This window comes from Acartia tonsa, chromosome 7 (genome assembly GCF_053477335.1).
Source record: "Acartia tonsa isolate MP-2025a chromosome 7, ASM5347733v1, whole genome shotgun sequence".
Classification (NCBI taxonomy): Eukaryota; Metazoa; Arthropoda; class Copepoda; order Calanoida; family Acartiidae; genus Acartia; species Acartia tonsa.
Window position 1 is genome coordinate 1,627,690 of NC_137266.1, and position 25,475 is coordinate 1,653,164.

The 25,475-nt window shown below is 32.2% G+C and overlaps 1 protein-coding gene across 1 annotated transcript; it reads right to left on the bottom strand.

Moving 5' to 3' along the window:
* Positions 1 to 15,128: 15,128 nt before the first annotated feature.
* On the bottom strand, positions 15,129 to 25,427 carry LOC145324043 (D-alanine--D-alanine ligase-like). Its single transcript, XM_080166672.1, has 9 exons — positions 25,390 to 25,427; positions 22,833 to 22,905; positions 21,786 to 21,868; positions 20,679 to 20,718; positions 20,141 to 20,196; positions 19,560 to 19,605; positions 18,714 to 18,785; positions 18,357 to 18,451; positions 15,129 to 15,597 (listed from the first exon to the last, which is right to left on the bottom strand). Exons 3-9 carry the CDS (start codon positions 21,821 to 21,823, stop codon positions 15,576 to 15,578), a joined length of 369 nt encoding a protein of 122 aa, XP_080022798.1. The 5' UTR covers positions 21,824 to 21,868; positions 22,833 to 22,905; positions 25,390 to 25,427; the 3' UTR covers positions 15,129 to 15,575.
* Between the last annotated feature and the right edge of the window lie 48 nt (positions 25,428 to 25,475).

Sequence of the window (25,475 nt, forward strand, 5' to 3'; positions counted from 1 at the left end):
TATAATATTGTACTTTGTTGTTCCAGGAATCAGTATACCAAAAATCAGACCAATCGGATAATTAGGTCACATACAAATTTGTTGTTAAAAATGTAAAAAAATTAACATGTTTAAAATGGACGTTCGGACATTCTGGTAATGATTATAGAGTTGCTACGCTTTCTAACTAGTACCTAACTATTACAGGAATCACCATGCAAAATTTGAAATCGATAGGACAATTCTAACATGCCTAAATTAACGGAAAAAGATATTTAAGTAAGTAAAAAAAATCAACATGTTTAAAATGGACGTACGGACATTTTGGTAATGATTATAGAGTTGCTACGCTTTCTAAATCATACCTAACTACTCAAGGAATCACCATGCAAAATTTGAAATCAATAGGACAATTCTAACATGTCTAAATTAACGAAAAAAGCTATCCGTGACGGACGGACCGACGGACGGACCGACCCTAATTATAGAAAAGCTTCGCTTTTAAAAATACTCAAAACCAACCCAAAGCTTCAATGAATTAAAGAAACCAAATTGGTCCGCTGATCCTTGCATAGAAAAAAAGTAGGTATATAAAGGGATAAGACAATGTAAAATAAATTAATGTACATGATTCACAAAATTAACCCTTCTTTAGATTACGATTAGTGGTTTAAACTTTGAAAACTCAACTTAATATAAACCAACCAAACAAAATTCTCTCAGGTCCCCAAAATTCTTATAAACATTATTAAAAAAAACTTTGGGGACAAATGTAATAAACAATCCGTTGTCTCATCTCTCTCTGAGAAAAAGAAAGACAGTTAGACATCCTGTTACTTTAATATAAGAATTAATTGCACCAGTAGAAATAGAGAGAGAGGGACAATTGGCTGTTTATTACACTAGTCCCCAAAGTTTTATAATAACATTTTCCTATGACACCAACAAAATTAAGATAGATGGTCAAACATTTACCCCCCCCCCCCCCCCCGGTATGCATCTATTATGACACCCTGTATGCATCAATTTGGACACCCCGTATGCATCAATTTGGACCCGGTATGTATCAATTTGGTCACCCCAATTTTTTTTGCTTTATTGCAAATAGCTTGCCTCTTTTGTGTCCATCACATGACAAGGGAAGGAGATGGTCCATTTTATTGAGCAGTCTAATCATCTCATAACTCCATTGAGGATGAAGCCTCAGCTATTCCAGGCCAAATTTCAGGCCCTATATATTAGTAACAAAATCTCCCACTAGGAGTCTCAATTTTTAAATAAAACAAGGCACAAACCTACAAACTTTCATCAATGTTAGGTAAAAAAAATGACATATTCTACACCACACACATATTAGAATACAATTTTATTATACAATAAAGTCAGTTTAATACAAAACAACATATGGATAGTGGCAGTTGTCTAACTATATACCTCCTTATCAATAGAATATCACCACATCATACAACTCTTTCCCCTCTTTGAAATAGAATAGGGGTTAAAGATGTATCTCAGTCCAGAGGAAATTCGCGCGCGGAACGACCTCAATGGACACTAGGATTATATGGGGGGGGGGGGTATCCATTTTGACACTCACCGGGTGTCCAACTTGTTGCATACCGGGGGGGGGGGGGCTATATGTTTGACCCTTTATCTTTTTACCCCTTATCTTTCATTTTATACCCTGTATGCTTTAATTTTGACCCACTATCCATTGTTCATTACCCATTTGTCTGTTTTAAGCAAAAAAGTTGAGGTGACCAAATTAATATATACCGGGTCAAAATTGATGCATACCGGGGGGGGGGGGGGGGGGATATATGTTTGACCCTTTATATTTTTACCCCCTATCTTTAATTTTGTACCCTGTATGCTTTATTTTTGACCCACTATGTATTGTTCATTACCCATTTGTCTGTTTTAAGCAAAAAAAATTGGGGTGACCAAATTAATATATACCGGGTCAAAATTGATGCATACCGGGGGGGGGGGGGGGGGGGTATATGTTTGACCCTTTATCTTTTTACCCCCTATCTTTAATTTTGTACCCTGTATGCTTTATTTTTGACCCACTATGTATTGTTCATTACCCATTTGTCTGTTTTAAGCAAAAAAAAATTGGGGTGACTAAATTAATATATACCGGGTCAAAATTGATGCATACCGGGTGTCAAAATAGATGCATACCCCCGGGGGGGGTTTAATTTTCATGATACCGGGTATCTCCACTCCTAAACTAGGATGCTGCCGGTTCTCTCCACCCTCCCATTATAAATCCATCTTAGAAAAAAAATTCTAATGCCCTACTAAAAAATTGAAAATTGGGGGGGGGGGGGAGGGATGTACTTGATTTTATTAAATTTCACTGCCATCTTTAGTGCCCATAGAGGCTTCTAGTCCAGTTGTCTATTGGACAAGATTTCTTAATTTGTAAAAAAAATAAGGACTTTGAACTTAACGCCATCAAATCTTTTTTTATGGGAGCGGGGGGTGAAAATGATAATCTCTCCCCCTCCTCTTAAATCAGGGGTTTTAGTGAGGGAGAGAGGTCGATTCTAATATATTTCCAAAAAATTCACAATAAAACAAAAAAAGATATCAACAACACGATTTTCTATTATATATAGTTTAATTTTTGGCCGCTAGATGTCTCAAATCAAAATTTATTACAATAAGAATATCTTCATGTAAGGAAAAAAGACAATTATATTTTCTTTCAAATGTTTAATATCAACTTCAATTGTAAAGGTGTTTACGTTAATTTGGTGTTTTAAATTGTAATAATTTTAAATGAGCCTAGTTTGTAATAAAAACAAACTAATATATCAATAAAAAAGCTGTAATAAAACTAACTTTACTATAAGCCTATTATTATTTGTATTCAGTGAATTAATTTGCTGCTGATATTGCCATAATATAGCAATCAATAGGTATAACTTGCAATGTAGTATAAACAGTTCTCCGCAGTTATATAATATTTATTAAAAGATTAAAGCAAGTTTTTTAGTCTGTTGCTTCAGCATGTCCGAGCACCTAAATGCTAGGGGCGCAATCGCTAGCCTACATTTTATGTGTGAAAGGACAAGATGATTTCCTTAATTGAATAAACTAAGAACTTTGAACGTAACATGAACAAAATTTTTGAAAGTTTAATGTTTTTAAGGAAGAGGGGGGTTAAACACCTACTTCCCCCCCCCCCTCCCCCAACCTACCAACCTACTCGTGGGTACATTTTATATCAGGTAGGGAGAGAGGTCGATCCTATTATATTTCAATAAAATTCGCAACAAAACAAATAAAAGATATCAACAACACGATTTTCTATTATATATAGTTTTATTTTTGGCCGCTAGGTGTCTCAATAATAAAGTTATTACAATAAGAATATCTTTATGTTTTAATAAAAAAAACAATTATATTTTCTTGAAGACGTTTGATATTATTTTTAAAGGTGTTTACATTAATTTTATGCTTTCAATTGTAATATGTTACAAAGGTAAAGTTTTAAATAAATACAAATCATTTAGATAACCAATAAGCTCTAATGTTTGTAATTGTGGTAAAAACCTGGTAAAATCTATTATTTGTATGCAGTGAATTAATTTGCTGCTGTTAATGTTATCAAATGATGTCCACGCTACTTGCACTTTAGCCCCTAGAGGCCCCTGAAAATGGGGGAGTAGAATCTTTAAACTAAAGAAGATAAAGTATGGAATAAAATCCAGATTGAGTATTCTGCCTGGCTAGCCTGAAACAAAATTGGAACTTTTGAAGGAACATTAAAGCAATATATAAATTTATTGTGCGGACTTGGATATTTTTATATTTCAGACGCAATTACCTGATTTAAAAGACCCAATACAAAATCAGGACAGGTTCTCCGCCCTTTGGGCAGAGTTACAATACACATTCACATTCATGATGTATAATTGTAACAACTACCTAAACCAAATAAGAAAGGTCCTTTCGCAAGCATGTGAAAAAGAATCCAAAAAAATCTATCTATCTATCTTCATACAAACATATTTATCTATCTACCTGTAACCTACCCACCTATTCAATATTCATATCTATCTATCTACTTATTAAGTTGTCAAAGTAGCCTTTAAATTACCCAAATAATGCTCGACTCTTTTAATGACATATCTATCTATCAATCCATCTACATATCCATATCTATCTATCTACCTATCCATGCATATATATCTATCTATCTACCTATTAAGTTGTCAAAGTAGCTACTAAATTCCCTCAATAATGCTTGACTCTTTTGTTTTAATCTTCCGTTTATATATCTATCTATCTACCTATTTATCTTTACAGACAAATCTATCCATCTACCTATTAAGCTGTCAAAGTAGCCTCTATATTACCCAAATAATGCATGACTTTTTTACAACAAGTTTTTACAAAGATGGGGATACAAAAAAGACAAAAATAAAAAAAAAATTGTTTGACTGTTTGTCTGTCTATTTTTAACAAGAGATTTTGCTTCATCCCTGCTTATATAGTTCTCATAAAGCTTCACAAAGATTATTGAAAAGTTTTAGGATCTATTTTTTCTCAGATATACTGAAAAAATCATGTATAGCAACGAATTACTGACAATTTTCCACAAAAAGTAAACTAAATAAGATTAAAACTAGTTTTATTGGCCTAGGCCTTCAATTTAATAATTTTCTTATTTTATTATCCGTGGAAAGCTGTCCATAATACGAAACGATAAAGGCCTATTCCAAACTAAACATATTAAATTACATTTTTTAAAAATTTCTAAAAATATGTATATTTTTTTGTAGCCTAACCAAAACCCAAATTTTGTTGTAGGGTTTACTCCCAAAGTAAAATAATGGGAAAAATTATGGCTACTTTCTCTATATCTATCTATCTATCTATCTAGCTGTCTTGTTGAGGGAGGGGCTGTAATTTATACTGGTTAAACTTCTAGGGGCGCTTTCGCTACTATTATTTGAGTTTGTAAGAACCTAGTAAAAGTGTTTGACTCTGATTATGACGTAAACAAAAATTAGTCAATGAGAGGTCACTATAAATTTTACCATTGGTCAATTACAGTGTATACTGGCATCTCATTGGCTAATTTTTTTTTACGTCATAATCATAGTTAGACACTTTTACTAGGTTCATTTGTAACTGTTCTAGCTAACCACTGATCCTATTGGGTTATTCATTTTAGAGAAGCTTCACATATGTTCTGGGATGGTTTTAGGCTTTTATTTAGAATTTAGAGCCACAGCCGCTAGTATAAAATGAAGCAAATGTAAATTGAAAATATAGTGAAATCTTTATTAGATAAAAAAGTTAGCTTCACTTTTCAGAAATTTTAATAAAACTTATTGTTTTGATTTTCTTTCAACTGTCATTCAAAGTGGTATGTATAATTTATTAAAATGCAGGGAGGGAGGGGACAATGGGTTGATTAAAACAAGTCCCAAAGTTTTTTAATAACGTTTTCTTATGTATAAATTTGCTTATCAATTTTAGGGACTTTTATTGAATTTTGATTGGTTGATTAAGATGAGTGTCTAAAATATTCAACCACTAATTCTACTATACAAAATGAATTTGAATGAAATCATTCAATTTATGGGCCATTATCTTATCCCTTTAGATCCCTGATAAATATGCCTTGTTAATTTTTATATTTAAACCACATATTATTCCAACAATTGCGTTTGTTTGTGTTTGCTGCGCCACCAGCATCTAGGGGCTTTTTTGTTTTCAAATGGTGTATTGAGAGGGGCAGAAAAATAGCCTAAAACAATCCCACGCTTATATTTAGTAAAACAAAAAATAGCCTAAAACCATTATTAATTTAGGGGGGAATTAAAATACCCCTCACTTTTTTATTTAAAAAAAAAGTAAAAAAAAATTGAGGGGGAGAGGAGACCAACCAACCACCATTTTTTTAAAGTAAAAATGTGTGGGGGAGTATTTTTCTTCCAGGGGCGATTTTTTTTGGGTGGGCAGTTTTACTCGCCCCCAATATAGTTATTGGCCTGACCAGCACCTATGAGAGGCTACACTGTTAAGGAGAATTTTATCAGTTCAGCAATAAGCGATATAGATTATGAATTATTTACACTTAAATACATCCGGGTATAGTTCCTTTCGTGGCAATGCTCCTTAAGGGGCGTTTCTTCTTTTTTTTTCACAGTAGCATTTTTTCTATTTATAGCCCCTGCGGGGGGCTCTAACAATGTCGGGCAATCACCTTTCCCAATATAACCTGACCAATCCTAAAATAACCTATGAAAAGCCATTTTAAAAATACTACGAATCGCCTCTTAATTTTCCCATACATCCTGTTACTTTAAACATTAATATGATAGAACAAGGGAGGAAGGGGACATAGTGCTGTTTATTACACCAAAGTTTTCGTACTTGTTTAATAACTTTGGTGATTTAAATTGGTTGGCTCATCATGTTGAGTGTCCAAACATTTAAAGCACTAATTGTAATTTACAGAAGAGGTAGTTTTGTGTACCATCATTGGGAATGTACATAAGTTAAACGGGCTAATTCATATCCCTAAACAAAAACATTACCTTTTACTGCCCACCGCATATCTCTAACTATCTATCTGTCAAGCCATTTATTTATCCATCTATCTAATATTGCCCACGGCACATCTCTACATTTAAATACGCTGATTTGATTAATCAGCGCTACAAAAATTTTTATCAAGCAAGATAAAAAAAACTGTGCAAAATATAGAGTGTCCAGACTATTTAAAAGCTTTATAAATATATATTATATTACTTGTTTTTGATTTCCATATAATAAACAAACGCTTTTACAATTTACTTTTAAAATTAATTTCAAAACAAATATTTTACCAAAAATTAATTTGTATTTAGTTTTTTGATAATATCTTATTTCACATTATTAAAATGAGACTCCTAGCGGCAAAAATTACAACAACATATGATACAAATTTTGATAATTTCCACAATTTTTTAGTTTAATGACGGATGTAATAGGGGCTAATTCAGATACTTGATCTATTTATCTATCTGTCTATCTATATATTTATCTATCTATCTACAGATCTATCTATCCATACCCAGCTAACAAGGTCCTTAAAGATTGCTTATTAAAGATTCTGCTAAAGGAAACTTGCTCTATGCATAATCTATAATACAAAGTAGAACGATGTCTGTCTGTTTGTTTGTCTGTTTGTAGCGAAGGATCTCGTTAACCGCTGAACCGATCGGGTTTTCCTTTACAGGGTAGCTTCTCATAGGTCCCGGGAAGGTTTATAACTATTTTCTTGGGGAGTGGGACATCCCCAACCCCTTCCTAAAAAAAATTCTGTTTAAAACTAAAATTAAAATAGTAAGGTCGACTACCCCCCCCCCAAAAAAAAAAAAAATCCCCCCCCCCTAAAATTTTTTTTTTAAATTTTTCTTTTAAATCTAAAATACGAAAAATTGGTTTAATTAAACCTCTTGGAGCAAAGCCCCACGAGGCTGAGGGAGAAACCGCTAGTATATATATATAGGAGTTTATTCATTAAAGTAAAATTATAGGGTGGGAATGTACTATATGTAACTCCTGTCCCAACTTTGAATTGGGTCTTTTAAATCAGCTAATAGTTTTGGAAATATAAACACAGCCGAGTCCCTTTGACAGAATAAAGAAATTGTTATTGCGGGTTGATTTTATGCTAGATGTCGTCCATTTGTAAAGACTTATCTTCAAAATAATATACCCCCTTTGTACTGTTATCATTTTAGATTCATAAATCTTAAAAAAAACTCCTTTCTCTTGAATGACCCTGTACAATTATATATCCTTACATAAAAGTAATTATATGTCCGCTTAGCTGTTTTAAGAAAACGCTTATAGTAAAAAAAGATCTCTTTATCAGAAGAATGTTAATTTACTGAAGACTTTACAAATCAAGAACGACAATATACACAGGGAGGGAGGGGACATTGGGCTGTTTATTACACTAGTCCCCAAAGTTTTATAATAAATAATATTTGTTGACTTAACAACTTTAAAATTGGAGAGGTTGGTTTAATAAGTTGATAGTCCAAACATTTCAACCACTAATTAAAAAAGATATCTTTTTTGAATTGTAATTGGTTCACCTATACAGAGAAACCGAGAAAATCGCCTTTGCCAAAAAAACCACCAGATATTTTATTTTTAATTTTTCTTTTTAAACTAAAACCCTCCACTCCCCCCCCCCCCTTCCCCCTAGTAAATCCCGCAGTGTTAGGTACCTCAGAGGTAAGGCATAGAGATAAAACAAAATAACCCATATTTTAACCCTTACAGATCGGGGGGGGGGGGGGGGGTCATTTTTTTTGTAGGCGTCCGGTCAAAGTCGGTTGGGTAGCACCAAACTTTAAAAAAAATTCTAAATAAATCTTAATTTCTATATTATGACTTTGTATATAAGGTAGAAACCTAAATTTTTTTGGATGAATACTGATATATCAATGACCTTATGAGAAAAGTGGTGTTATGACCGTTTGACCGCACCCTGACCGACTTTATGACCGATTTTTATCCGGCTTTTACTACAGACATATATCATGAATATCGTGGCTTCTATTACAGCTAGAGACCTATAAATTTTTTGGTAAATCCTTGAGCAACAATAAACGGATAAAAATATTAATTAACGCCGCCAACCGCCGTTTTACCGCCGTAACCGCCGAAAATGGCGGTTTCCGTTATTTGCCGTTTTTTGGCGATGATCAGAAAAAGTAATTTTTTTGATATGAAAAATAAAAGTTCGTCCTAAAATTTGGTCATCCTAGCTGCAAAATTGGCCGCTCTACAGCTGTTTTAAAATTTAGCGGCTGGCCGCTAAAAAGCGGCTAAGGAGCGGCCTGACCGCTACGACTAGAAAAAGTAATTTTCTCTAAAAATACACATGAACCACCAGAAAAAAATTTTACGTCTTTATCTGTAACAGAAGCCGAGATAGAGGGGGGGGCTCAATATGACCCCCCCCCCCCTCCCGATCTATTAAGGTGGTAATAGGGGCCCGATCTGTAAGGGTTAATAGGTAAATTGAGACAGCAAATTAGTGGTTGAAACACTCAATTTAATGAAACAACAAATACATGATGTCCATGTTAGCAACCTATCAAAAATTTTTCCCTTGTCATATTATCCACAAATGTATTCTATATCCATTACCAAAACTTTTAGGGGATTTTTAGTGTCGCTGTCAATTACTTAGGCCATAAATCTACGGGGAGAAACAAAAAGCTTTTCGACATTTAAACACATCTACTGCATTTTAAATCAGCGTGTCCAAACATCATTGAAAAATTATTAAACACAACGTTTCATAGACAGTTTTCCGAGGATATAAAAATAAAATAAATATATTAATAAACCCAGTTTTGTTTGCCCTCAGGGGGTGTTAATCTATTTTAATTTTGGTGGAAAATTGTCTGTAATACAAAGCTATACATAACTTTTCAGTATGGCTGAGAACCGGTTATAATCCAGCGGACATTAATCGGATTGGAAACCATACTGGAATAGGGTTTTAAAAATGCGGTTTTGCAAAGATAGGCAGACATCCTATAAAGTTGAAGCCAGGGATCTAAAGGGATAAGACAATGGACAATATAATCATTTAAACAAAATTTCCCCATTCCTAGATTACAATTAGTAGTTGGTTCAACTTACTGAACCAACCAATCAAAATTCAATAAAAGTCCCCAAAGTTTGAAAGCTAATGAATGAGACCATATTATTTTAAAACTTTGGGGACCAGTGTAATAAACAGACCAATGTCCTCTCCCTCTCGGAGTTGAAGCACATTACCACTTACTAATGGGTTAAAAGGGCCCGCCGGAAAAAAAGTTATCTTGGAGTGAAGCTACTCCATATATTTCTGTATATTTCTTACGACCCTAGAGGCCTTATAGGAGCTTTTGAGGAGGGAGGAGTTGAATTCGATAGACAAATTTTTTATATTATGACAAGAAGTAAAAAAAAGTTTTATTATTTATGTTTGTTTTATTACTTTAGGTTAGGGTAGATACCCACACCTCCCCTCCCCAGGGTTTAGGCCTAAGTAATAGGAATAAACTGCCTCCTCTCTCATTTTCAAATTACAATTTTTTTGAAAAAGCAATCCAATTTCTTCTTTTGGATTCAATTTTCCTTGATTTTTTATTCTTTGTTAAAGATAAGGCAGGGAGAGAAGGGGCATTGAGCTGACTATTTCATTAGTCCCCAAATCAGGGATAAGGGATAGGAAACCTGGCCATAAATTAGGTCTCGGCCTGGTTTTGAAAGGGATCATGCAACTTTTACCATTTGCCTAATTTAATGACCTTACTGGCGGACGGCTCATATTGGCTACCGCTCTAAACCAATAGTGTTCTGTGATTTGGGCTTGTTTTGTATCAACCAATCACCAATTGGAGGAAAGAAGGTGTATCAACTTTTTTTTTTATAGCTAGCCGGTTCTTTTAGTAAGTAGTAGATGTAAAATTTTTCATAGAATTCAGATATGCAATCGGTTTTTTTTGTAGACCTCTTATTTTTTAAGTAATTTAAGTTTTTTAAAAAAATAATTAAGTCGGTTTTAAGGTACTAAAACGCAACAAAATAGAAGAAGAAAATGGCCAGTAAGAACAAAAATAGTAAGATCTTTAATTTGACACCTTACTTTTAAAATTCTGTTGAGTAATTATTGAAAAAATCTATTTTTTCAACCTTGGTTTAATAAAAACTTTAGACCTAAATATTTTCTCAAACAGACATAAAAAACATGGGTTCATATATACCTTTAGAATCAGAAAAATATTATGAATCGATTGTAAGCAAAATTGAAAAAAAGTAAAAAAATAAAAACAAAAACAAATGGCCAATTATATTTTTTGTTCAGGCAACACTATCGTCTTCCCTTTTTTACCCCCTCTTTACCCCCTTCCCATTTTTATACTCAATTCAAGAATTAAGACGTTGCCTGTACAATATAATATGATATTTTCATATAATTCCTTTTATTGTAGTTTATATACTATATTGTAAACTTTTTTTTTCAATTTTGCTTACAATGAATTCGTAATATTTTTCTGATTCTAAAGGTATATATGAACCCATATTTTTTTACCTGTGAAATAATAAAATCAAGTTCAAAGTTTTTATTCTCGTGGGTTAAAAAAATCGATTTTTTCAATAATTACCTGACAGAATTGAAAAAGTAAGGTGTCAAATTAAAGATCTTACTATTTTTGTTCATAATGGCCATTTTCTTTCTTTTTTTTGTTGCATTTTAGTACCTTAAAATCGACTTAATTTTTTTTTTTTAAACTTAAATTACTTAAAAAATAAGAGGTCTACAAAAAAACCAATTGCATATCTGAATTCTATGAAAAATTTTACATCTACTACTTACTAAAAGAACCAGCTAGCTATAAAAAAAAAAGTTGATACACCATCTTTTAGAAGCAGACAATTCTAGAAAAAATAATGATTTGTCTGCTACGAAAAAATAAATATAAATGGTGTTAGATCACATTAGTTTAATTATTAAATCTGCTTAGAGTTAAACATTAAAAAAGGGCCATATAGAAAAAAAACAAAAATAACGGGATTATTTTTTTGGAAAGAAGGTAGCTACGAATTTTCATTTGTTTAGTTTAAATTAGATGTTGTATTTTGAATTTTAAAAATTTAATACGGAATTGATACAACACTTTAACCATAATATTTGTACAATACAACACAGTACAGATCTATCATTACATAATAGTATCCAAAGAACTTGATAGAATGTTACCAAAGTGCATATTTATTTATTTATTTTGAATTTTAATTAGCAATGAAATTTTCAAATAAAATTTTTACTCATTAATAAAAATGCAAATAATACAAACTAAAATCTGTCTGAGGGAAACCCAACGATAGCTTTCTGACAGTTCAAATTACCAAATTAAAAGATAAAAAAATTTTGGGAGAGAAAAAACTTCATTTTAACAAAAGCCATTAATATATAGGTTTATAAAAAGTTATGTTTTTTACTTTAAACTAGCTACCTGAATTTGATTCTATACTTTATCTACACACACACACAGCTTTTTCATTAGCGTTTAGGACGAACCACTGCGCCATCTCAAAACTGGTTTATTAGGCCTAGGCTTGAAATAGGCCTGAAATAATATTTTCCTACGTTTCCCATCCCTTATCCCTGCCCCAAATAAAGTTGGCTTAACAATCTTGATGACTTTTAGTGAATTTTGATTGGTTGGTTCATTGAGTTGAGTGACAAAACATTACAAATACTAATTCAATCTGCAGAAGTGAAATTGTGAATCATCATTGGGGATGTACATAAATTTATAGGCCATTGTCTTATCCCTTTAGATCCCTGGATAGATAAGGTCACCATTCTGAAGCCATTTGGATAATTCTAATTACTTGAAAATAGTTTTTGTTAAAAGACATGATTCATTTTAGATAGACGTGGCTTTTAACAGTTTTGTTATACTTGGCAGCATATAAAAACCAGGGATCTAAAGGGGTAAGACAATTGCTGATAAATTGATGTACATCCTCTAAGATATTACAAAAAGTTACCCTTCTGTAGATGAAAATTAGTGGTTGAAACGTTTGAAAACTTAATTAACCTATCTCTCTATCTTCTTTTTACCCCAGTTGTTTTCTGCCAAAGAATTACTATCAATTGAGACAGAATGTTTTGTTTTTCTGACACTAGTTCCTTGTCGAGTATAGAAATCATCAGCCCTTTATTTTGGAACAAAAATTAAATAAGGTGGGGGTACTAGTTTTTTATTGTATGTTTTATTTCTTGGGTTAGGTTATATTGGTGTGTACTGGGTAGCCCCCTTCAGGGTTAATGCCTAATAATACAGGCATATAATACGGTTCCTCTTTAATTTCAAGCTTTTTTAGGTTTTGGGGTATTGTATAATAATGTTAATGGGGTATTGTATAATAATGTTAATGGGGTATTGTATACAATCATCCTTGTTTTTTTCATAATTTGAAAAATATGGTCCATTTGGATAATTCTAATTACTTGAAAATAGTTTTTGTTGAGACACATGATTCATTTTAACAGTTTCTTTATCTTTGGCAGCATTTTAAAACCAGGGATCTAAAGGGGTAAGACATGAATGATACATTGATGTACATCCCCAATGATGATACACAAAATTACCCCTTCAGTAGTTTAAAATAAGTGTTTGAAACAACCCCTAAGGACGTAAAGTTCTTTAGTCAACAAATAAGAAAACGTTATCAAAAAATTTTGGGGACTAGTGTAATAAACAGCTTTCTTTCTGTACTATATATAAAGTCCACAGATGAGAGGAAATGTTCATAAAACTTTGGGTACCATTAAGTTTTCCCTTCGATTGTAATCAATACCAATATTACATTTAATATTTAGGAACTACCAATCTACATTTTCAGGGAGGGAGTGGACATTAGACTGTTAATTACACTAGTACCCACTACACTAGTACGAATAAAAAACGTTAGTAAAAATATTTTGGGAACTAGTGTAATAAATAGTTCATGGTCTCTGTATAAAACCTATAAATAAAGTTAACAAATATGAGGATATTTACATTAAACTTTGGGTACCAGAATGTTTTACAGTCCAATATACCTTTCATCTATAATACAAAGTAGAACGATGTCTGTCCGTCCGTCCGTCCGTCTGAAGCTTAAGATCTCAGTAACCACTGAACCGATTGGATTCTACTCTATTGGTCCTGCGGTGGTTTTAAGCTATTTTCTTGGGGGGTTGGACTCCCCCAACCCCCCCAAAAACAAAAAAATACCCCCCCCATTTTTTTTTTCCTTTTTGTTTTGTAGAAGATTTCCTTGGTTCTTTTTTGTTTTGTAGGAGATTTCCTTGGTCCTTTTACGAATTTCGCCTCAATTTTTTTATCACCTCTTGGGGCAAAGCCATTGTCTTATCCCTTTAGATCCCTGGTATTTTTCTTCATGTAACCGGAAAGAACTATTTTTGTGATCTATTTCTAATTGAGATCTTTGGTTTCCGTTTACACATAATTTTACAAGCGAAGCTTTTCTATGGTTAGGGTCAGTGCAATCTAGAAAGATTTAATCTTTATTGTAATACTGATTCCTTGGACAACAAAGTACAATATAATAAGCAAATCATCTCTATAATCAAGTGCTAAAAATGTCATTTAATTTACAAATTTACTTACAATTTTGTTAAAACTTGTACATTTTCTGGTTATTTAGTTCTGACACTCTACTTAAAGGAAGCCTGCAAGAAATGCCACGCTTTAACTGCTGAAAGACTGCCACAAGTAGACCCAATACCCCAAATTTAAAGCCTTCAGCTTCTATAACAAAAAAGTTCTAGGCATTTTAAAATGATATTTTATGTACAATGGAAATTTAAAAGAATTGCAGTGCTAATGTTAGAAATTTTGAAATTAAACTACGTGGTCTAGAAACAAAATTGTAAGCTTATTTTTGCCATAAATTTCGGTTGCCAGTAACTAATTATATTTTTACAATAAAAATACTCATTTTTATAGTCAAAATCATTAAAAAAAATTAAGTTTAACTTGCGTTTTACCGAGTGTACTGTAGCCAATCAGAAGGCTGAATCAGCTAAACAACCAATCACAGCTGAGCTTATCTTAGTTTCCCCCTTTGTTTCCGTTTGATTTTCATTTAAAAATGCAATTTAAATCGAATTTTTTTCATTGATTTTGACTATGAGATGTGGTGTTTTTATTGTAAATATGTAATCAGTTACCGGCAATCTAAATTTCTGACAAAGATAAGGTTATAATTTTGTGTCTAGGCGACGTAATTTAATATTGTTTTTTCTTTTATAAGCATTGTAAATCTTTCAAAATTTTCATTGTAAATGAAATGCTATTTTGAAATGCCTAGAACTTTTTTGTTATTGAAGCTGAAGGCTTTAAATTTGGGGTATTGGGTCTACTTGTGGCAGTCTTTCAGTAGTTAAAGCGTGGTATTTCTTGCAGGCGTCCTTTAAGTGTTGATTTTTATTCTCTCCCAATTTTAATTTTGTTTTTTAAAACTAAAATGCACACTCCTTAAAGTGCTCCTAGAGGCCTCTAAGGGGCGTAGCCGATAGCAAGTTAAATAAAAAAACACATTAATTAAGTTTCAATTAATTTATTAATTTCAACAAAAATTTGATTAAACTTTAAAACAATAACATTTTAACCATCTATATATTTATTTAAAACTTAGATTTCAAGACTTGATATGTTAGATTAATGTATATGCACATTTGTTTTATGATCTTTACTAAACCGATCATTATCCGCTGGATTAGAACCGGTTCTTAGCTATAATAAAAAATCATGTATAGCATCGTATTACAGACAATTTTCCACAAATATCAGAGTAAAAATTATAGGATTTATATCTGTTTCGTTAGCCAGAGCCTTCGTTCCCTTGGAGCTTACAAAACTAGTTTTAATCTTATAATTTTTCAATTTAATTTCTGCGGAAACCTGTCTGTAATACGATGCAATTAATAACTATTCCTATACAAGATTTAAAATTATTTTGATATTTTTCTGTTTCTTGATAATGGTTCTTCATAGATGTTGATTACCAAGCCTATAACAGATATATCCTTGTTAGATAGATAGATAGATAGATAGATAGATAGATAGATAGATAGATAGATAGATAGATAGATAGATAGATAGATAGATAGATAGATAGATAGATAGATAGATAGATAGATAGATAGATAGATAGATAGATAGATAGATAGATAGATAGATAGATAGATAGATAGATAGATAGATAGATAGATAGATAGATAGATAGATAGATAGATAGATAGATAAATATATATAAAGATAGATATATAAATATATAGATAGTAACAGGGTGTCTATCTGTCTTTTGCTTAAGATCTTGAACCATCCCTCAATGTAGTTATAAAACTTCAAGAGACCCATGAAAAGCTACCATGCAAAGGAGAACTATAAGGGTTCAGCGGTTAGCAAGATCCTTTGTACAGATATACACAAACAAGCGTTCTAATAGTTTGATATATATATATTTCATTTCATTCGTTTAATCCTCGACTATAACAGTAGTGGTTAATACCCTAATTACAAATAATGACTTTTTAAATCATTATAGTGCAGTGCCGTTAGCTTGGTTGTATGAATAAGTTTTTAGATGTTACATAAACAAGAAAAAGTTTTTAAAATAATTATAGTTTAAAATAATTTAATAGTTAGTTTTAAAGATTTATATTAATTTATTATAGAAAAACAAAATCTTTTATAAATAATCAATAAATGTAGAAGGTTAATTAAAGATAAATATTAAAATATTGGACCCCTAGCGGCAAAAATATTAACTAAGTATTATACATGTTTTTACTCATTAATGATGAATAACGCGAAGCTTTGTTTTTTTTTTGAGGGGGAGGTGATTCTAATCTCGGCCCAACACTGTGTTATAACCAAAGATATTAATGATAGTTTCGGATCAACTGTAGTTCACGGTAAAATATTCCTGGTAATGAATCTATGAATTTAAAGGCTGTTAGCTGCCAAACGGCTGAACGTACATATAATACCTGCACACCATTTTAAGCGTCATATGAAGGCCAACAAATATTCTGTAATAGCCAAGATACAATAATGCACGGGGAAAGCTACGCTGCAGAAAAAACGTGTAAAATAGGTCTTTTTCGCGCATGTCTCTTCACTGCGAGATAATTATGCATTATTGATTTATGGCTATTCCAGATTATTTGTAGAACTTCTCTTCTTATGCCGCTTAAAACAGTGTGCGGGCATGATCTGTACGTTCAGCTGTTTGGCAGCTAGCAGCCTTTAAAATTCATAGATTTTTCGAAATATTCGTTACCAGGAATATTTTACCGTGAACTGCAGTAGATCCATGGTTTCTACTACTGCTATATCAGGATGTTTATCTTTTCTTATAAGGCATTATAGAACCCTGAATATGTACTACTGAATATGTACAATATATTAAAATAATGGAAAAAATATACTTCAAACGTCTTCAATTTAGGTTGCAAAAATATTAAAGTAATATATATAGAGCGATCAATAGTATATGTAACAACCACCCCTTTTCAAAGACCTTCTACCGACTTTGGATTGGGTCCTTGAAATCAGCTGAATCTTTCAAAAATGTAAATACAGCCGGGTGCTGGCAAAAGAACCAAGAGCAAATTGTAAACTAATGTTAACGCAAGGACGCCCAAGCTTTTTACTTTGTATTGGGGTAAAATTAGGGGTTCTATACGTTCAAGGGGAGTAATCTAACATATTTAAAAACAACTTGAGAGGTGTAGATAAGAGGATTGAAAGCCTAAAGGGATAAACACCCCTTTACCCCTTTACTTGGACGTCTATGTATCAGCTATAATGATTTCTGCATTTTACCTAGTTAATTTCGTTTTTGCATTGTTTAAATACTGTTCATTTGTTGAAAAATATTTTGAAAATTATCTATTGATCTCATAAAACTGACAATAACCCAATTACTTAAAATAAGGACATAGTTAATTTGCCACCACCTCAGGGAGAGTTCAACCCTTTATGGAAAAATAATTGAAAACAACGTAAATTCAGGCGAAAAATAAATTTGGGAACATCTGCAATATATTAGTTCTATATTTGTCGCTAGACGTCACTAAAAACTTGATAATTTTGATTTGCAACAAAGTATTCACATCATTAGGAAAAATGTCTTGTTAATCACAAATAACTAGATTTAAAAATTCAGTAGTGTAAATCGGACAAGATGATTATTAATATAATTTCATAGTCAGGAGCCTAGTTGTAAGAAATTGATAATGGGAGTTTTAAATACTTCACATAAGTTTAGACAGAAATGACAATTTTTCACAAAAATTGTCCCTTTCTTTTTCAAAAAGCAGAAGAAAGCATTAAACAGCTGAATTTAGAAAGCAAAGTTTATGGAAATTATTCTCGTCTGCTGAGCTTTAGGGTCTTTGCCATCGGATATCATTTAGTAATCTGTTTATACATCTATACTATAAATTTATTGCATAAATAGTTATCATTTATTGCTCAGTCCGTTCATCCAAGAGAAGGGGATGGGATTCTAAGAAATTATAGATTGATAGATAGATACACAGATAGATAGAAATATAAACAGATAGAAGGATATACCTAATAAATGGAAATGTGTAGAGAGCATGATCTACCAAAATATCATAAAACTTGGTATAGATAGATAGTTAGATAATAGATAGATAGATAGATATACCTAATAAATGAAAATGTGTAGAGGGCATGATCCACCAAAATATCATAAAACTTGGTATAGATAGATAGTTAGATAATAGATAGATATACCTAATAAATGGAAATGTGTAGAGGGCATGATCCACCAAAATATCATAAAACTTGGGCATACTTCTTTGCCAGGAGAGGGATAGGCCAGCTTTTATCTGTAAATACATAATTATAAAAGTACTCAATATTGAATGGTACCCAAAATATTATAAAACTTGGGCATATTTCTTTGCCAGGAGAGACATAGGCCAGCTTTTATCAATATTACAAAAATCAAATGAATGGTATAAAAATTATCATACAAAAAGTAAAAAACTATAAAATGTCTGAATAAATGAAAAGAGCTTTCTGTTATGGATGGACATACTGTCGGACCGACCCTAATTATAGAAAAGCTTTGCTTATAAAAATTTGAACCTGTTTTTCCACAATGCTATTTGGTCCAATAGAGGGCACAGGGTTTATTTCTAGTAAAACTGGCAATTCGTCCTAAGATTAAAGTAATATAAAGTCTACAAAGTTTTAGGTCATTGAAAAATAGAAGCATGTAGTTATCTGTTTATACAGATATAAATCTATTTTTTTCTAAATAATGATTAATAGAGGGCACAGGGTTTATTTCTAGTAACACTGGCAATTCATCCTAAGATTAAAGTAATATAAAGTCTTCAAAGTTTTAGGTCATTGAAAAAGAGAAGCAGGTAGTTATCTGTTTATACAGATATAAATCTATTTTGTCTAAATAATGATCAATATCGAGCAGGGTGTTTATTTCTAGTAACACTGGCAATTCATCCTAAGATAGAAAGATAGATAGATAGGTAGATAGATATATAGATGGATAGATGGATAGATGGATAGATGGATATATAGTTTTAGATAGATAGATTAAGAGATAGATAGATAGAGTATAAATACATTTTGTCTTAATAATGATCAATAAAACACATCATATTGTTTAAATAATGAACACTAGAGAGCACAGGGTTTATTTCTACTAAAACTGGCATTTCATCCTAAGTAATTATAATACATTTTGTCTAAATAATGATCAGTCTTTTTTTTCAGTCGCCTTAATTTTATTCCCAGATTAAGTTGATACTATCGGCAAGGCCCTAGTGGGCTCAAGGGGCACTTGAGGTGATTGGGGGCTTATATTCAACCCAAACACCATTTTCTGGGGGGGGGGATATAGGAATTAAATAGCTTTAAACCATCAAAAGCTTCCATAAAATGGAGAACTCATAATCCTCCTATTTTTACCTGTATGACCAAATCAAAGGACGCCAAACCAGTCAATTTTAGTGCTCTGAAAGAAAAAAAATCTATAAGTGCTTTTTTCCAAGTGTGTGTCGACCACTAACCCCCCCCCCCCTTCCCTTACACTTAATTTTTAAATAAAATAGAAAGTAAGGTAGGTTGTTTTTTTCTCCTATGCCTTACAACTGGAGGGGGGGGGGGGAGCTTACCAGTCCTGATGTAATATACAACCCCACCCCCCTTAATTTCAATTTGTTTATATGATAAGAGAGGTGCGTTTATATGCACTTTGAGGCAAAACACTAATAATAGCATCAAAGCATATAATAGCGCATCAATCTTTCCTTCAAATTTCCCAAAAATATTTAGGGTTTTCTATTCTATACTTTATCTTCTTTGAATAGCATTAATATATAATACATTAATTAATAATTAATAAGTATATTAATTGTTAAAAAAAAAGCTTTTCTAAAAAAGTTCATCTGGGATGAATAGATCTCATATATAATAGTATAATTATACATGTTAAAATCATCTTATTCATTTCAACCTTATAGCAAGGTAAACGTTTAATTTATTTTTACCTGTAAGCGATTTTAGATATTTTGATAACCTCGCCAATAACCCCTTCATTGGGACTCTAAAATAACAAGACATAGTTATTTCTTGCATCGTATTATAAACAGCTTTCCGCGGATATAAAATATACTGAAAAATACAGAAGGCACGGGCTAACAAAACTAAACCCGCTTTTAATATGTCCTGTGAAGGTTTATAACTATTTTGGGGGAGGGTACCAACACCACCCTCCCCCCTCAAGAGAAAGCTAACAACCAACGTACTTTACTGCATTATATAAACCATTTAAAAAAGGTTTAATTCTCATATAAAACCCGAGCGGTTGTGACCCTAGAATCTAGAAATATTGGAGGGCAGAAAATAGCCTAATATCATCCCTAGATTTGTTTATAAAAAAATATCCTAAAACCATCTTAGGATCTATAAGAAGCTTCACTGTAAAGTAGAAACATATAGGTTCAGCAGTTAGCAAGATCCTTTACTACAGACAAAAAAAGCATACATGATAACACTGCTACTTTGTCAGACAGATGTGAATAATACCTCTATTGGAGGGGTATCACCGTTCATGGCTTCGTTTGTCCTACAATATATACAGCATTTTAGTAATAGTTATCTATCACATCGCATTATAGACAGCTTTCTGCAGATATTAAGTTGACCCCGCCTCCCACCCACAACTTTTTTTTAACATTATTTATTTAATTTTGTTTGGAGAGGGGGGTAATATTTCTTGGGAGGCCGAGGGTGGTTGTGATCTCCCTTTGGAAATCAACTCACACCTCTTCTAAAGCCCCTAGAGGCTACTTAGGGAGCATTGTCGCTAGGTAACTTCCACTAGGGGCTGCATCACTAGAATCTAGGAAATCTGAATTTGAAGGGATAGGGAAAATAGCTTAAAACCATCCCTAAATTAAAAATTAAAGAGTCTAAAACCATCCGAGGACCTGTGTGAAGCTTTCTAGAAGAACTCAATTTGTTTGGTGGTTACTGAGATCTTAAGGTACAGACATAAAATCTTACTACTTTAATATACTTTTTAATTGGGGGGGAGGGGGGAGGTTTAGTTGACCATCCTACTTTTTAAATTTTAGTTTTTAAAAGAAAATTGTATATATTAAAAGAAAAGAAAATGGCTTAAAACCACCACAGGACCAGTATGTATATTCCCTGAATAGTAGAGCCCAATCGGTTTGATGGTTACTTAGATCTTAAGCTTCAGACAGATTGTTCTACTTTAGATATGTATATATTTTTTATGTATCACTACTTTTCTGGGACTAATCGCCCCCCCCCCTCACTATTTTTAATTTTATTTTAAAAAAGTTGGGGGGGGGGATGGGGCACTTTTTTCTAGGGTCGATTTCTCTTTTAAGGCTGGTGGTACCTCCCACAAAATAGTTATAAACCTTCCCGGGTCATAGAAGAAACTACTATCAATTTATATATATATATACATATATATCTATCTATATATCTATCTGTCTATCTATCTATAATACCTTATCCCAATGTTAGTAACAGCTAAATTTTCTAGCATATCATCAGAAGTAATATCATGGATTCTATATCTATCTATCTATCTAGCATATCATCAGAAATAATATCATGGATTCTATATCTATCTATCTATCTATCTATCTATAATACCTTATCCCAATGTTAGTAACGGCTAAATTTTCTAGCATATCATCAGAAGTAATATCATGGATTGTACAGCAAACCTCAAATCCCTGAAAAAGAATAAAAAAACATCAATCTATCATACAAAGTAAAACGATGTCTGTCTGTCTCTTTGTTTGTTTGTACTGAAGGATCTTGCTAATCACTGCTCTGATCAGGTTCTCCTCAACAGGGTAGGTTCTTATGGATCCTGTGAAGGCCTATTTTAATCTATAATGTGAGAATATATCTTCACTTACACAAATTGAGTAAATTGAAATACTTTAAATATTACTCGTACATTGTATAATTTCAAGTAAAATATATATAATTTTATTATTAATTTAAAATTACTGTATTTTAAAAATGAATAATTTTGAAACTCATTTACAATAATACCATTTAAATTTCAATAAAAAATTTAAAGATAAAATAAAAATAAAAAATTTGCTTAATTATTAAAAATGACACAAAAAAAGATTACATTTGAGACACCTAGCGACAAATTTTACAACTAAGTATAATAAAAAATCAAATGATTTAATCAATGTAATCAAATAGCAGATAATTACATGTGTTTTAAGATCTCGAAAATCGCTGGAATATGAGATGAGCCTCTAGGGGCTTTATCCAACTCCATATAGCTTGTTTTTAATATATCAATTTGATTTATAATTTTTACAGGGGGGTGGGGAGGTATACCACCTTCTAACAAAATAGCTAAAATACCATCACAGGACAAGTATCTGTATTCCCTGAAGAGTAAATCCAAATCAGTTCAGCAGTTACCGAGATCTTAAGCTTCAGACAGGGCAATACGACGAAATTACATTATTCTAATTCAGTGGTCATTAATACAAAAAACCTAACTAATTTATCTATCTATCTATATTACCTCCACTGCAAATTAAAAAAATACATCATCATCATATTTAAATGCAGTCTTAATATCATCTATCTATCTATCTATCTATCTTTCTATCTATCTATCTATCTATCTATCTATCTGTTCATCTATATATCTATCTATCTTACCTCAACAGCAGACTCAAAGAAAACCTCATCATCATATTGAAGCGCAGTCTTGATAGCATTCTCTAGCTCATCACTAAGGACAGTAATCAAACCTTTCTTAACAACTTCTGGATGCTGTGAGTATTGGTGCAAAAAATGGGGACAAATTTTAAATTGATTTGATGGGGCTGTTTATTTACGTCAAAAGTGAAGGAAGAGAAAAGGGAAGGAGGAAATAAACCCCCTAGAAAAGAGATGGGGGTATGACGCCACACCAAAGAAGATAAAGTATAGAATAGAATCCAGGTAGAAGATTCTGCCTGGCTAGCCTGAATTTAAATTGGAACATTTGAAAGACCAAATTGGCTATAAGGTTGTTAGTAAATCACATAATTTAAGTTATTATTCTGAAAAAATATTCAAAATAAATTACTTTTGCAATAATTTACTAAAAGCCTTGTAGCCAAGCTTCCACCTTTCTCTTCCCTATTCACAATGCATTAAAATCGAATTTTATGTGCAAAGCCTTAAAAAATTTAATTATGTAAGAAAATTTACAAAAAAATATTGGTCTCGGTATTTATATTATAAAACTAGGTTGCGCTCTTATGTATGTTTTTAAACAGCTGATTTATACCCAGCGAAACCTTTTTAAAAAAAGGTAGCATGCTACCTTTTTCGATATCTCTAAGAGTAGCATTTTGGCGAACTTTTGTGAGCTCGTAAGATGGTAGCTAGCTAGTATTTTAGAGCTCCTACTTTAGTAGCTTGCTACCTCATAGATTATTAGCTTTTCTGCTAACTTTGGCGACCTCGAAAATCCTAGCAGAAGAAAAAAACGCGATGTCGCTCAAACGTAGCATTTTACAGTGTTACCACACACATACATCAAACACACAATCAACCCATGATCAAAATTGATAGGGAAAAAATATAGTTTATAAATTTGCCACTAGGGACTCAAATAATTTTTTTAAGACTCTATCAATTTTTCTGTTTTCAAACTGAAAACAATAAAAATGGTAATACATAATGTTATAGAGTGTTGATAGTCTTTGGTGAAAAAAGTTATTTTTAAAAGGCATTCTTTTTTTTTTAAACAACAGCAATTATAGAAACATATCTTAATGATCATTATATTAAGCTGAGAATGGTATGGTTTATGCTAAGTTGAAAATTTATTCAATTAAGCAATGAGTTAAAACATGAATAAATTGAGAGACATGAATGAGAATGACTTATTCTTTCTATCTTCCTCTCTCCCTTTGTCTCTATCTCTTTCACTCTCTCTCTCTCTATGACTCTCTGTCTCTCTCTCGCCCCCCCCCCTCCCTACATGCGCCTTCCACTTTTCTCTATGATTAAAGCTTCCCCCTGAGTTTGGAGCATTTAGGAGTTCGTACAAGAAATGTTTCGAGTCGCCGTCGAGATCTCCTTTGATGCATTTTAATTTATGCTACTATTGTGCGACTTCGCCCCATACTCTGCTACGATATCGATGGCGAACTCGCATGCTACCTTTTGCTTGAAAGGACGATTTTCCAACGTTTATCGCCCAAAAATTAGGTGTTAATTCAAGGCGAATAGGATTCGAGGTAGCATAGGACTCGGTACATATATTGCACGAGCTCGAAGGCGACTCCACGGCGAAATGTCTTGCTGGGTACATGATAGCAACTACATCCATACATTAACTTGTGGTAGGGGGGAGGGGGGAAGAAGGGGCTGTACCCATTTAGCTGGCCCTTGAAAGTTACAAATGTGGTTAATTGTACTTACCAAAATTAAAACAACATAATATTATGTGACTTTACATCTTTGTCTAAACTGATCAAGCAGCTATTGCTGTCTCACCTCATTAAGAGGAGTGCATCAGAGGTGTCAGTCTCAATCAGATACTTATATCTAAGGGTTAAGAATTACCTTCTAATTACTTAGACTTCTTCTAAATTGTTCTAATTTCAAGCGTGTTACTCTACCATACATAATGATATATCATGAAGATCAATTAACTTTTTAACAGTATATACTAGATTTTGATACAAATTAAATTTTGTCCAACTAGTCATTGTGATTTGTACTTCAGCAATATTGTCTTTACTGCGCAAGTCAAAGATTCCTTCAAATTTCCCAGAAATTTTTAGGGTTTTCACTTCTATTCCTCCTTATTCTATGCGCCACACGCCAAAACAATTTGAAATTTGTCCCCATTTTTTGCACCAATACTTACAGCATCATCTTTGGGAAAAGATAGGGTTATTAAAAATTGAATGACTTTTCAAATAGCACATATATATATATATATATATATATATATATATATTTTAATCATTGATAAAATTTATATTCTATAAAAACTTTTTGGATCAATTCACAGGTATATGTTTGAAGGTGCCAACAATTTACTAAATCACATTTTGACTTTTTTGTTGTTTCAAAGAAAAATTAAAATTGATAATAATCTTTCTGAAACCTTTTTTTAGCCTTAAAAAGGCCGATTACAGACAGACAGACAAACAGTCTAACAGACATACAGATAGACAGACACACACACAAAGTTATTGAAAGATTGATATTCCTTGTGGTGACTTTTGTGATTCCGATCCCTCTACTCCCTGTGTTAATGAATATATAATATGTGGATATATTGACATGGGAAAATTG

Excerpts from the sequence above, each read along its gene's own strand:
- LOC145324043 (XM_080166672.1), bottom strand. The coding sequence starts at position 21,823 with ATGCTAGAAAATTTAGCCGTTACTAACATTGGGATAAG. Across the intron at positions 20,719-21,785 it reads GTTACTAACATTGGGATAAG|GACAAACGAAGCCATGAACG; the intron begins GTATTATAGATA and ends TATATATTGTAG. Across the intron at positions 20,197-20,678 it reads GTGATACCCCTCCAATAGAG|AGTCCCAATGAAGGGGTTAT; the intron begins GTATTATTCACA and ends TTGTTATTTTAG.